This window comes from Ictidomys tridecemlineatus, chromosome 15 (assembly GCF_052094955.1).
Source record: "Ictidomys tridecemlineatus isolate mIctTri1 chromosome 15, mIctTri1.hap1, whole genome shotgun sequence".
NCBI lineage: Eukaryota > Metazoa > Chordata > Mammalia > Rodentia > Sciuridae > Ictidomys > Ictidomys tridecemlineatus.
In genome coordinates, this window is record NC_135491.1 from 262,830 (window position 1) to 276,746 (window position 13,917).

Below are 13,917 nucleotides of genomic sequence, written 5' to 3' on the forward strand. Positions count from 1 at the left end.
GCACTTCCGGTGGGCCTCGTTACCGGGGCGGAACTGCGCGACCATCGGCGATGACGTCACTGGGCGCGACGGCGCCGTCCACGCCGGCTGTGGGTAGCCCAGCGGTGTTCGGCTGCCACCTTCCCGTGGCTGCTCGGAAAGAAACAGGAGGGCAGCGGAGACTGGCCTCGGTGCCTGGCACCCCGCCGTGAGCGTCCGGGGCTGGTGGAGCGCGGCCGGCGCCCAGGGTCACCCCTGAGGGATCCCGGCCCAGGATGGCCGCGGCGCTGGTGGACCTGGCGCAGGTGAGTGGCTGGGGTTTCGGCTTGGCGACTTCTGTGCTGGTGGGGAGAGGCTGGCAGCCGAAACGGCCCCGGGTTTCCCTTTGCACTTGTGTTTACGAAAAGCCGGCTCATACTTAAAAACGGCACTCTGCAGTCTGCAGCAGCCGGCCGGGAAGCAAGCCCCGCTTGAGCCGCACCTGCAGTCAGCCTGCGCTGTCATGCTTGCGTGAATCCAGAATGCCATCTCTAGTGATAGTCGAGGAAGGTGAAAGGTAACTTCTTGTTACCTGGTCCACTAGGTCCAGGACTTGACTAGTACCTCTTTCCCAGGTTTGTTCCTGCTTTAATAGGACCTACCAGGGAAAGCCATGTATGCACTCTTCCCCAATATGGTAGGATATACTCTTCGATATACACTGTAAGGGTCAGGCGAAACGTCGGAGGGAGAGACCACCCAAGAGACTGACTCCATGCAATTGGCAAAAGGGGATATTTATTGGGGATCCATTCCAGCGCGCTGGGACTCTGTGCTCACTCAAGAAGGGAGAGCACTTTCCTCTTACACTCGTATCACATCTCTGACAGTTGCTCAATAATTGGTTGAGGTTCTACACCATGGGCTCCTATCACAGCATAATACAACCTGTCAGCCACGGTCTGCAGGTCGCTTCCTCATCCGCCCTGCTTGACTACTTCTGATCTTGCCTCCTTCCTATCGTTCCTGGCTCACTGCTCTTCAGATACACCAACCTGACCATAGAAAGTTTTCTTTAGTCTCCCAGCCATTGCTCTTTCAGTTCACTGGGCCTCAGACGTTGTTCTCGGATCTCTGTAAGGCCATTCTTTGCATCTTTTTGGCTCTGCTCAAATTTTACTTCTTTGGAGAGGTTTTTACTGGCAGTGCAGGCTGAAGTAGGTCCTTCTCTGCTTGTCCTTGGCCTGCCTTTGTGTGTGTGTGTGTGTGTGTGTGTGTGTGTGTGTGTGTAGGCTATCTGGCAGAGTTTTAAAATGTTGCTAAATTGAGGTTTTCCGTGATGTTGGGAGGCCAAATGAAGTAGGTAATAGCACGAGGCCCGTAATAGCACGAGGCCCATAATAGCAGTCCTTCATTGTCTCTGATGTAAGCTGAGGGGAGGCATCATTTACCACCTTACTTAATCTGATTGCAGGTTCAGTTACTACCACTGTTTAACATCAGAATAGTTCAGGACTTTGACACTACCCAATGTCACACAGCATTGAGGTAGCAGAAACTGTCATTTAGCATACAGACCATCAGAGCCTTTGTTTTTTACAGTTTTAAGGCTGGGAAGCCTTGGAGGTGACAGCTAAGGAGAACTATGCAAGTTGAGCAATGCTCCTCTAGGAAGTTGCTTTGGGCATTAAAGTGGAGGGCCAGACATCTAAGCAAAGAGAATTGTTTAGACAAAGGCAAGGTTGTTTAAGGAGGTCTAAGAGGGCCTTAGAGGTTGCCATGATTCTGCCCCTTTTCCCCACCTGCTGAAACATGTTTCAGAATGGTGAGATCCTGTGGTGGTTTGTTCTATGTGCATGCCACCTTGACTGTACAGCATTGTGACCAGTCACAAGCCCATGTTTTCAGGATCACCACCTGCATTATCATTAGTTGTTTGGATTTCCTGTCTAAAAGTACTTTGGCCTTAGGGTTATCAAAGGGTTTAGCACCCTGTGGGTATTTTCCATGCACTTGGTTGATGGCTTTACTCATATTGTAAGTATTTTGAGGAGCTGCTGAAAAAAATTGAACAGTAAAATTTAGCGGGAAAACTTAACCACCTCGTTACTATAGACTTACATTGGTGGTGGAGTAATTGGCATTACAATCCTCAAACCGGGGCTCAAATGCCATAACTGCTCAATCATTAAACTGGGTGAATTGGTGGGGTCTTTCAGGCTCAGGTCACTGACTGCCATGTAGAGGTGAATGATGCTGGTGTTTACCCCGGAAGCTATGGAAGGATTAATAGAAATCGTAAAGGCCATGCATAGAATATTTTCTTTTTCAACCTTATGACTTTCATTGATAAAGCCCGAGTTCCTGTATTGCTATGGAAATGAAGGCTCAGAGATAATGAAAGCTCCCTAAGGCTCCATAGATGGCAAGTGCCAATTTCAGGAGTTTGGATTCTATCAGTCTGACTTTGAGCTGGGGACTGGCAGTCATTTGAACACAGAATGTTCTCAGCCTGGGGCAGCACCTGCCTGCACCAGGAAGATGCAGATTGCACTGGTGGGGTCATTATCATTGTTTCCTCACTCCTCTGATGTCCTAGAGCCCTTCTGTCTGCATCTCACAGTGCAGAAGTTGATCCCATTGACTGTTCTTGCATAAGCAGCATCTTTCCCTTACATGGTATTATGTTGAAGCAGCTCCTCCTTCCTTCTGTGGCCCAGCATGGAGCATGGCCCTTGGGAAACACCATGTGATTTAGGCCTTGATCTCTTTGCATGTTTTTCAGTGAAACAGACTCTCCTGTCTCTTGGAACAGCCCCACGACCAACAGTGTTCCCTCTATTTGACTTTCCAGGGGTCTGTGACCTTCGAGGATGTAGCTGTGACTTTCACCCAGGAGGAGTGGGGACAACTGGACCCAGCTCAGAGGACCTTGTACCAGGAGGTGATGCTGGAAAACTGTGGGCTCCTGGTCTCACTGGGTAAGGCCTTCCACCTCCAGCATGCAGCGGACCTGCTGCCTCCTTCACTCCACCCTGGCTGCTCCAGAAGCCTCTGGATCCAGCCTTCTTCCCAGGGCTTCAGTCATTTACTGGACTCACCTCTTCCTGTCTGGTGTCCTGTGTCTCTCTGGGCAGTGGAAGTAGGGCCCTTGGGCTCCCAGGGTGCTGTGGAGAAGGCGACAGTGGAAGGAATGGGGAGGCATTCAGGACCCACGGTGAGGTTTCGAGGGAGACCACCACAATTTCTCCTGGCTCCTGCCACCATATCCAAACAAGGGCCTTTTCTTCCTGAGCCAGTTTGCCTTCTGGTCCTTGCTGTGTGTGACCACCAGATTCCTGGTCCTGTTGTCTGCATGTTTGTATTTTTCCTTATTTGCTGCTGGCTTTTGTGGGACACTCTTGAGGCAGCAAATGGCAACCATGAGCCATCCTTCCCTCAGCCTCTCACTCGGTGCCCAGCGTAGATTGGCCCCAGTCTGTGGTTCTTTTTTATGCCATCTTTCAGTGGGGAGTCTGACTTAGGAGGAGGGTTGGATCAGGTGTCCCCAGTAGCCCAGTGTGCAGGGTGGTGTGGGATGCGATCTTTGCTAGGAAGGGGTTTGTTAGAATCAGATATGTAAATTCTTAACAATAAGGAGTCCTCTCTAACCCAGCCGACCTTCGCTCACCTTTGGTGCTCCGGCCCAGACTCCCCACACTCCAGTCTTTGCAACTTCCTGCCCTTTCTCCCCTGCCCTCCTGCCTGCCGCAGGACAGCACTTGCAGTTTTCTCCTTTGTCCCGACCGGCAGGACACATCAACGTGGGCAGCGAACCTAGATGGGGAGGAATGAAGGGACAAGAGACACAAAGGGTGACAGCAAGACAAAAGTTCTTATCATGCTGCAAACTTTTATTGTTCACACAGGGCTATTTATGGGCTGGGGATGTGGGGAGCTCTCTTATCGGCAGTTGCTAGAAGTCTTCACAAGGTGAGATAGCGCAGGATGTTTCAGGAAGACAGATGGCCGCAGGATGTCTCAGGGAGATGGATGGCTGCAGGGTGTCTCCCAGGCGAGATGTCTCCTAGGGGGCTGTTTCTTGTAACTGTCAGGCTATTCTTTGAAGGAGAACTCCCTTCTAGTCCCTGGCACTCCTTGTCCTGTGGTGTGCTCAGGGTGATGCAGCGTTCCACTCTGCTGCCCTTTCTCAGCATCTGCTCACCAGAGCCTTCCTGAACACAGTCTCCAGGAGGCCCCGCCCCATCACATGCTGCTTCTCTCATCTCCCTGTATTTATTTCTATCCTCCTAAGCCAGAGGTTCTCAAGTGGGGAGCCCTTCCGCACACATGGGGTGACGTGGGAAAATGTCTTGGTTTTTACATTGGGTTGGGGGTATTACTGGCATTTAGTGGGTGGAGACCTGGATGCTGCTGAGCGTCCTTGTAATGCACAGGACAGATCACCACTGCACACGGGACCTAAAAGTCAGTTGGCGGAGGTTGGACCTGTATGAGAGGAAGCACAGACACCCCCTCACCTGGCATCAAGAGACCCTGGAGAAGCCATTCTTGAGGACTAATCTGGTCTGGAGACATGCCCTGGACAAGCAGTTCCTTGAGCACCTTTTTCCTGCCACTGAGATTTGTTGAATGAAAAGTCTGGGTTTAGAGCTGAGTCTCAGCCCAGCCCCTTTCCCTGACACTTGCTGATCCCCTTTCACCAGAGGGGAAAGTACAGAGGTGGGACTCAGGTGGAAGGTCATAGGGTCGTTGTCGGCACTGCCCTTGGAAAAGATTAATCTGCGTTAATTTGCCTGAGTTGGATGTGAAATCTCCAAAGCCGTGTGCTAAGTATACCTCTGTTGTTTTCATTGCCAAGAGTCAGGCATTAGATGAGGAAAGGAAAACTGACTAATACACATACCTTTGCTTTGAGTGAAGACAGATTTTAGATGTCTGTTTTCCCCTAAATTATTGCTTAAATATTGTTCAGGTTTGAGCTGACCCAGTGCATTCAACCTGCTTGCCTAGTCCTGTGGACGTGGTTAGCCCTGGTATGTGCCAGCTTCTGAGTGCATACTGGGGCACAGTGGTCATCCAGTGTGGATGGCCAGCCTTGTTCCAGGTCACATGTCAGCTTTCTTTTTGTTCTGGTGGGAGAGGCTTCATCCTAAGGACCGGATGCTGGGCTTGAGGCCTGAAGGAGATGGAGGGTGTTTTTTGCTTTTCACAAAATCCATGTTTCTCCCTTTTCTTTTGTCCCTGAATAGGGTATCCTGTTCCCAAACCTGAGCTGATCTTCCAGCTGGAGCACGGGCAGCAGTTGTGGACAGTGATGATAGACCTCTTTCAGAGCACCTGTCCAGGTAGGAGCCATGACCTTGGCTAGTGGAGGCCCTGCAGGCTTGAGGCAGGGAAGACACTGGCCTGGGTATGTCTTGGGAAGCATCGTACTGTGGCCTCTGGATTTTGTAGCCATGTTGCCCTTTGACCTGTACTCCTCTGGTCAGCCAAACCCATCAACTTGTTCCAGGTCCTGGGAAAGAGTGAGGTTGGTGAGCTAACACCTGGCCAGGGCTCCAACTGTGTGGTCATGAAACCTGGCTTGGCCATCACCAGCTCTGAGGCCCTACCTGGTAAGGTTGAAGACTCGTGGTTTTGTACATAAGGGTCATTGAGTTGGCACAAGGCTCAGCAGCTCAGCATGTGTAGCTGTGATTTTCACTGTCCCCAGGTCTGCGTGGGGCGTGGGGAGCTCTACAGGTTCTTTCTCTCATCAGCCTGCTGTCTGATGGTTTTTCCACTATTCCCCCTTCCAGGGACACCAGTCCGCTCACATTCTACCTGAGGAACTAGATATTATCCACACTTGTGTACAAACTGTGGTATATATGTCCAAGAAAATAGACAGTGTGTTGAATATCTCAATTCTGTCCTCTCAAGTAGCTGTGCTTATTTCAGATTAAGTGTACATATTAGAAGAGGTGTGAATTGTGGGACAGAAGGGTTTCCAAGCAGGAAGCTTCTGTATCCTCAGGGATTTGTTAACCATCTGGTTTCTTCCTGTGGCCATATATAGTTGGTATGTTGCTGAGTTGGGATGGTCACTGCAGTATTGATGGACAATTCTGTTGGGTTTCATTTTATATATATATATATATATATATATATATATATATATATATAGCTGATTAAGTAATTGATTATATAAAACTGTCTCTAGCAGTGTTCCCTTTTAAGAGCCATAATTGGTACTTTAAAAAATTTTTTTTTAAGGTACTAGGGGTTGAAACTAGGGGTGCTTTACTCTGAGCAATATCTCCAGACCTTTTTACTTTTTATTTTGAGACAGAGTCTTGCTGAATCGCTTTGGGCCTCACTAAATTGCCGAGGCTGTCTTCCAACTTGCATTCCTCCTGCCTTGGCCTCCCTGGCTGCTGGGATTATAGGTGTACACCACTGCACCAGGCTTTGGTTGCTACACTGTGGCTTAATGCTCTCACGGTCGTCTTACTAGTTTCTCTGGTTTTGCCAGACCTTAGCCTGATTCATTTCTTTAGAATACATTATTTAGGGGCTCACAATGAGATAACTTTTTGTAAATTGTCAATATGGAATTGAGATAATTTCTCCCCTAAAGACTTTCTGTCCCTTCATCCAGCCTCTTCATTTGGTCTGGCTTTCAAGGAAGGAGTCAAGAATTAAGAAGTGTCTGAATGTGGTGGATACCCTATATCCCAGCAGCTCAGAATGGTGATTCAGGAGGATCACAAGTTCAGTGCTAGTCTTAGCAATTCAACCAGACCCTGTCTCAAAATGAAAAATAAAAAGGACTGGAGATGTAGCTTAGTGGTAGAGGATCCCTGGGTTTAATCCCCAATGCCGTCAAAAAGATAGATATATAAATTCAACAACTGATACAGAGAAGGAAAGAAATTAATCACAAAACTGGGGTTTAACAGATGTGAACCTTTCCAAAAAGTCCAGGTTAGATATTGTTGCTCTGTCTCTGATCACATGTTTTGTCTTTCTGGTGTGGACAGATCTTTCCCTGAGTCATCTCTTCAGGATGAATTGATAGGGGGTCCAAAGTGATATGAGGAGCCTACCTTGTGTGAAGCAGAAATTCCAGAAATCTAGTGTTCCATGTTTCCCATTGATCAAACACCAAATGTGACTTTTGCTGAGATTTCTCTCATACGCTTCCTGTCTTCCATGTGGGCCACCTTCGTTGTGCTTTCCTGGTGTCCCTGTAACAGCATGGGATGGCGTCCTGTAGAGGAAGCTTCCTCTGCATGGTCTCAGCGTTGCTCTGTCCAGCCACGTGCAGGCTGCAGTTGCGGAGCTTACTCCACTGCAGACGCTCTGTGTGCTGACTGACCTCTCCCAGGTCTCCCTTTCAAGGTGTTTGGGGTCCAAGGGTCAGGAAGAAAGATGTTCAAACCTAAGGTTCAGAGGTAACAGAGTGGACAGGAGGCTGTGTTTTGAGTTCCATGTTTTCACTGAAGTGAGGATCTTGTCCTTCTGTGTTGTTATTAACAGGCCCTGTTGTGTGTTGAATTTTCTTTCAGGTGACAGTGGAAAACCTCAAGCCACCGAACCTACTACTTGTGAGCCAGCCTTGTCTGAGGGTGCCTCACTCCAGGGACTGATAACACAAGGGGCCTCAGGGTGCTCCCAGGTGGTGGCAGCCAGAGGTCAGGATGGTCCATCAGCAGTGCAGGAAGGACTCTTGAGACCAGGTGTAGAGCTGCAGGAGAAGCTTCCTGGGAAAAGTATCCCTAGACCTGGTGGTTCTGGGGCATCTGAGGACATTTGTTCAAGGATGGTACAGGACCCTGTCTGTCTAGGAGATGCTGTTCATGACTGTGACCCACAGATCACTGCTATGGATCCCATGAGTCAGGAGAATGAAAACATCTTCAAATGCAGTGAATGTGGGAAAGTGTTTAACAAGAAACGCCTTCTTGCCCGACATGAGAGGATCCACTCTGGAGTGAAGCCCTACGAGTGCACAGAGTGTGGGAAGACCTTCAGCAAAAGCACATACCTGCTTCAACACCACATGGTCCACACAGGGGAGAAGCCCTATAAATGTATGGAGTGTGGAAAGGCCTTCAACCGCAAATCACACCTTACTCAGCATCAGCGGATCCACAGTGGGGAGAAGCCTTACAAGTGCAGTGAGTGTGGAAAGGCCTTCACCCACCGCTCCACTTTTGTCTTGCATAACAGGAGCCACACTGGAGAGAAACCTTTTGTGTGCAAAGAATGTGGCAAAGCCTTTCGTGATAGGCCGGGTTTCATTCGACACTACATCATCCACAGTGGCGAGAATCCCTATGAGTGTTTTGAGTGTGGCAAGGTCTTCAAGCACAGATCATATCTCATGTGGCACCAGCAGACTCACACTGGGGAGAAACCCTACGAGTGCAGCGAGTGTGGGAAAGCCTTCTGTGAGAGCGCGGCCCTGATCCACCACTACGTCATCCACACTGGGGAGAAGCCCTTCGAGTGCCTCGAGTGTGGGAAGGCCTTCAACCACAGGTCCTACCTCAAGAGGCACCAGCGCATTCATACTGGAGAAAAGCCTTATGTGTGCAGTGAGTGTGGGAAGGCCTTCACCCACTGCTCTACTTATATCTTGCATAAAAGGGCCCACACTGGAGAAAAACCCTTTGAGTGCAAAGAATGTGGGAAAGCCTTTAGCAATAGGGCAGACCTCATTCGCCACTTCAGCATCCACACTGGGGAGAAGCCCTATGAGTGCATGGAGTGTGGGAAGGCCTTCAACCGCAGGTCAGGTCTCACGAGGCACCAGCGTATTCATAGTGGGGAGAAACCCTATGAATGCATCGAGTGTGGGAAAACCTTTTGCTGGAGCACAAATCTCATTCGACACTCTATTATCCACACTGGAGAGAAGCCCTATGAGTGCAGTGAGTGTGGGAAGGCCTTCAGCCGCAGCTCATCCCTCACTCACCATCAAAGGATGCACACTGGCAGAAACCCTGTCAGCGCAGCAGAGGAGGGCCCCCCTTTCACAAATGCTCATGCCTCCGTCAACATTCAGGAACTTCTATTAGGGGATGACATTGTGAATGTAACTGATGAGGAAAAGCTTTTGAAAGAGGAAACATCCTACATGGCGTCTGATCATTCATACCAAAGAGAAAACCCACAAATGTCTTCATTATAAGAAAACCTTATTATTTATTATCTGAAGACTCATTAGAAATTAACTTAGCTTACAACACTGTTCTCCATCTGAGAATTCATCCCAGGAGAGAGAGACAGAGGTTATTTTGCACTTAGGACTACTTTCAGCTGCATCTTTCTTCTCATTTACAGTGCAATGTTATCTCAGGAATGTTTATAGAAAGGAAGTGATATAGAGTGAAACATAGGCACTGCTTCTTTCACACTATTCCACTCAGTCTATGGGACTTGTTCATGGATTTCTTAGTTTATTTGGGTGGAGAGGGTTCTGGTTTAGGAGACAAAGAAACTTGACTGTCTTGTATATGCATTCAGTGCTGTCCAGTGTTGAGAGTTAGAAAGTTGAGGTCAAGTCTAGAAACTTACTAAATATCCTCCTTATTGTACAATATTGTCTCTGTCTTGTGGAGCATACGTTTTTAACAAGAATATGAAGGTGTGAGTGCAGTGAGTGTGGGAATACTTTTATATTTAAGGGAATAAGGAAACGTGTTTTTGTGTTTGTGTGTGTAGTGCTAGGAATTGAACCCAGGGCCGCAAGCAATTTAAGCATGCAGTATACCAGTGAGCTACATCCAGCCCCACGGTATACAAATGAATGGACACTTGTTATTGCACCACTTAAGACTGGCAAACTCTCTTTAATATGGTTTCAAACACCACTCAGAATTTTTCTTGATTCCCTCTTTTCGTTTACTTGAAGCTATGTAGTAAGTCTTAAAATTGGGTAAAATGATTCCTTTTCTTTCTTTTATTTCAAGTTGATTTAGTACTTTTTTTTTTACTTTCCACGTACACTTTAGGATTTGTTTTTCTGATATCATAATGATATTTGATAGATGTTGAGTTAAATCTAGGATCAGTTTTTTGAGAATTGTATCTTTCTATTGTGGTGAGTCATCCATTTATGAATGTGGTTTTATGAACTTGGTATATCATTTTGTTTATTTAAGTATTCCTTGACTTATTCCTTTACTGTTTTATAATTTATAGCATATAGCTTTTGTATATTTTTAATAAGATTTATACCTTTTTTTAAACAGTTATAAAATTAATATTTAAACTTTCAATTTCCACATGATGTTTGGCAGTATGCAGAAATGTAATTAGTTTTTGGATATTGTCTTACTATCCTTCAACTTTGCTGATGTATATCTAGCATTGTTTATATTTGTTTTGCTAGCGAATCCTTTGGATTTTAAACAAAGAAATGTCCTCTGTAAATAGAATCTTTTCTTCTTTCCCATCTTGCATATCTTTTATTTCCCTTATTTTAATTCATCCATACTAGTAGGGAAGAAATGTTCAGTTTCTCATAAATAATGATGTTGAACATAAGATTTAGTTTAGCCAAAAATAGAAAATTTTTTTCTATTCTGAATTTGCTGAGATTTTTTATTACTGATTGTTGAAATTCGTCAAATGTTTTTTCTCAATCATTTGAAATGATCATTATATGTTGCCTCTATATTCTATTGATATGATATGTCGTATTAATTTGAGATCTGAATATTTAGCCAGATTTGCGTCCATGGAATAATCCCCAGTTGGTCATGGCATGTGATTTTGTCTAGCATTATTCCATTTGCTAGTGTTTTGTTGAGGAAAATTTCCCTGATTTCGTTAATTATAAGGAAGCTGTGTTTTCTTCATTGCTTTTGGACTGTCTTCATCTGGTGTCAGGGTGACGCTCATCTCCCAATATGAATGGGGAACCCTTCTCGTCTTCTCAGTTATTTGGAAGATAATTTGTAGAATCCGTGTAATTCCTGTCATGCTTGGTGGTATTCTCCAGTGAAGCATTTGGACCTGGAGGTTTTTCTTTTAAGATGTTTAATTATATATTTATTTTATTTTATATGTATAGAACTTATAAGAGTATTTCATATTGGATAAATTATCATGGTTCTTTTCAAGGAATTGTTTTATTTCATGCAAATTATTTAACTTGTTTGAACTATTTTCTATTATCCTTTGATTGCAGCAGGATATGTTCTTTTTTTTTTTTTTTAAACGAATTACCATCTTAAAGCATGCAGTTTTTTGTTGTTGTTGTTTTGTTTTGTTTTAAAGAGAGAGTGAGAGAGGGGGACAGAGAGAGAGAGAGAGAATTTCAACATTTATTTATTTTTTCTTAGTTCTCGGCGGACACAACATCTTCCTTTGTATGTGGTGCTGAGGATCGAACCCGGGCTGCACTAGGCGAGCGCGCTACCGCTTGAGCCACATCCCCAGCCCAGGATATGTTCTTATATGCCCTGTTTTACTTCTGATATTGGAAATATGTCCATTTTCTCTCTCTTCTTTGTTTCACAGTACTCTGGATGGAACCCCAGGATGCTCTAATGCTGAGCTCCATCCCCAGCCCTTTTTGTTTTGAGACAGGGTCTTTCCTAAGTTGCCCAGGCTGGTCTTGAACTTATGAACTTCCTGCTTCAGCCTCTTTAGTAGCTGGGAGTGTATCCATTATAGCCATTCTTTTGTAATGAATGTCTTTGTAATCTTTTTAGATTTTTTTCAATTTTCTCAGTTATTTAAAATTGTGTCGATTTTTTTCTCTACTATGTGTTCTTAATTCAACCCATTTCTTGGATCTGTGTTATATCCTTTCTTCTACCTAATTTATTTATATTTGGCTTTTATTAATTTCTCAAAGTGGGTGCTTATTGATTTGAAGCCTTTTTCTTTTCTAATGTAAGCATGAAATTCTTTGAATTTGAATCATAGTACTGTTAGCTTTTCTTAATTAGTTTTAATTATATTTCTCCAATTTTGAAATTCTTGGTGAGACTTCATTTCTAATGCATGAATTATTTAGAAGTTGTTTAATTTCTTAGTATTTTGAATATTTCCTTTTATCTATTTGTTGTTGATTTCTAACGTGTTTCACATTTGTCCTGTTTATATTTGTTAAAGTCTTTCATGACCTGTTTTGTATGGCTTCTTGCAAAAAAAAAAAAAATGCATGTTCTGCTGTAATTGGGTGAAATTTCTGTAGAGGTCCAGATGATCCTGTTTGTTGGTAGTGTTATTCAAATTACCAAGAGAATGGTGCTAAACTCCTGAACTATATGAATGGAAGTATCTGTTCCTCCTTGTAAGTTCTATCTTCTATCAATTTTTCTTTCATATACTCACAGCTCTGTGTTTGGTATGTACATACATGTAAGTTTACTAAGACCTCTTTGTGTATTGGCCTTTTTTTAACTTTTTCTGGTGGAGGTGGGGTACTGGGGATTGAACTCAGGGCCACTCAACCACTGAGCCACATCCCCAGCTCTTTTTTGTATTTTATATAGAGACAGGGTGCTAGTGTCTCACCATTGCTGAGGCTGGCTTTGCCATCCTCCTGCTTCAGATTCCCAAGCCACTGGGATTACAAGTGTGCACCACTGCGCCTGGCTTTTATCATTTTTTAACACCCTGGTTTTGCCCCTATAAGTACTTTTAGCTCTGAAGTATACTTTATCTGATATTTGTATATTCACTCTTACATTTTTTTTTGGCTAATCCTCGTATCCTTTATATTTTTTCATTATTTTATTTCAGACCCTTAACATATTTGAAACAAGTTTCTCATGAATAGCATACACACTGATTCTGCTTTTATATCCTTTTTATATATTTGTCTTTTAATTGGTATATTTAGGCCATTTAAAGTAATTATTGATTTGCTAGCATTCACAGCTCCATTTTATGATTTGAATTTATTTTCCTTGCTAACTGTTCCTCTCTTGTGTTTGATGTTTTCTTCCCATTGGTTAATTCACCTTATTTTAGAATTCCATGGATGTATCTGTAGTTTTGTATGTATTCTATCCAATAAGCAATTTTACTTCTCAGGGTCATCATGGCCATTGTTTTTATAATTTTTCTTGTTCCCCACAAATGAATGAATTCTCCTCAAGGCATTTTACTGTCAGTGGTCTAGAGAACTTCCCCAAATCATGTTTCCCAGTTGAACATTTCTCATGTCCTTTACCCACTGATCATCCTGCATCTTTACTGTATTAATACACACTGATCCCAGGATGTATGTATCCACCATGTGGCTATAGGTGAGCAATCATATAAGATCAAGTAAACATGGTATTACTATGTGTTAGAGATTAGGAAGTTTTACACGTATCAACTGTTTTTGCCGCAGTCTGGCTGGGCACAAAATAACTGAACCGCCATGAAGCACTTGTAGGTTCAAACAGCAACTCTTTATTCCCGAACGCCACCAGCACACTCCACACACACTCCCAGGAACTCTCTCATCCTCCACCGGGCTCCAGGCGAACTCTCTCAGGAACTCCAAAGTAGTGGGCGTCTAAGGCAGCCCTATTCCTGCAGCCATATTCCCGGAGCAGCAGGGTCCATATACAACTCAATACATAGCCTGTTTCAATCCAGCATCATCCAGTCACAGCAATTATAATTTAGTTATCATCATCACCTCTTAACCACTCCTTCTGGCGCCATCCCAACTTGGCTGTGGCCCTCAACAGTTTTAACCTTTATAACATCCTTTTTTTTGGGGGGGGGGTGTTACTGGGGATTGAACTCAGTACAATAATTACAGGGATGCTCAACCACTGAGCTACATCCCCACCCCTATTTTGTTTTTTTTTTTTTTAAAGAGATAGGGTCTCACTGAATTGCTTAGTACCTTGCTTTTGCTGAGGCTGGTTTTGAACTCACAATCCTCCTGCCTCAGCCTCTTGAGCTGCTGGGATTACAGGTGTGTACCTCTGTACCCAGCTCCTTTATAAC

At 44.6% G+C, this 13,917-nt stretch overlaps 1 protein-coding gene across 2 annotated transcripts; it reads left to right on the forward strand.

Moving 5' to 3' along the window:
- Positions 1 to 48: 48 nt before the first annotated feature.
- Znf805 (zinc finger protein 805) lies at positions 49 to 12,339 on the forward strand. Of its 2 annotated transcripts, XM_078032956.1 has the most exons (4): positions 49 to 284; positions 2,813 to 2,939; positions 5,211 to 5,306; positions 7,512 to 12,339. In XM_078032956.1, the coding sequence occupies exons 1-4, from the start codon at positions 255 to 257 to the stop codon at positions 9,137 to 9,139; spliced, it is 1,881 nt and encodes a 626-aa protein (XP_077889082.1). In that variant the 5' UTR covers positions 49 to 254; the 3' UTR covers positions 9,140 to 12,339. The 2 variants fall into 2 exon arrangements, with proteins under 2 accessions (XP_077889082.1, XP_077889083.1); XM_078032957.1 differs by lacking the exons at positions 49 to 284; positions 2,813 to 2,939 and adding an exon at positions 5,474 to 5,576 and having other exon boundaries at positions 5,213 to 5,306.
- Positions 12,340 to 13,917: the final 1,578 nt, after the last annotated feature.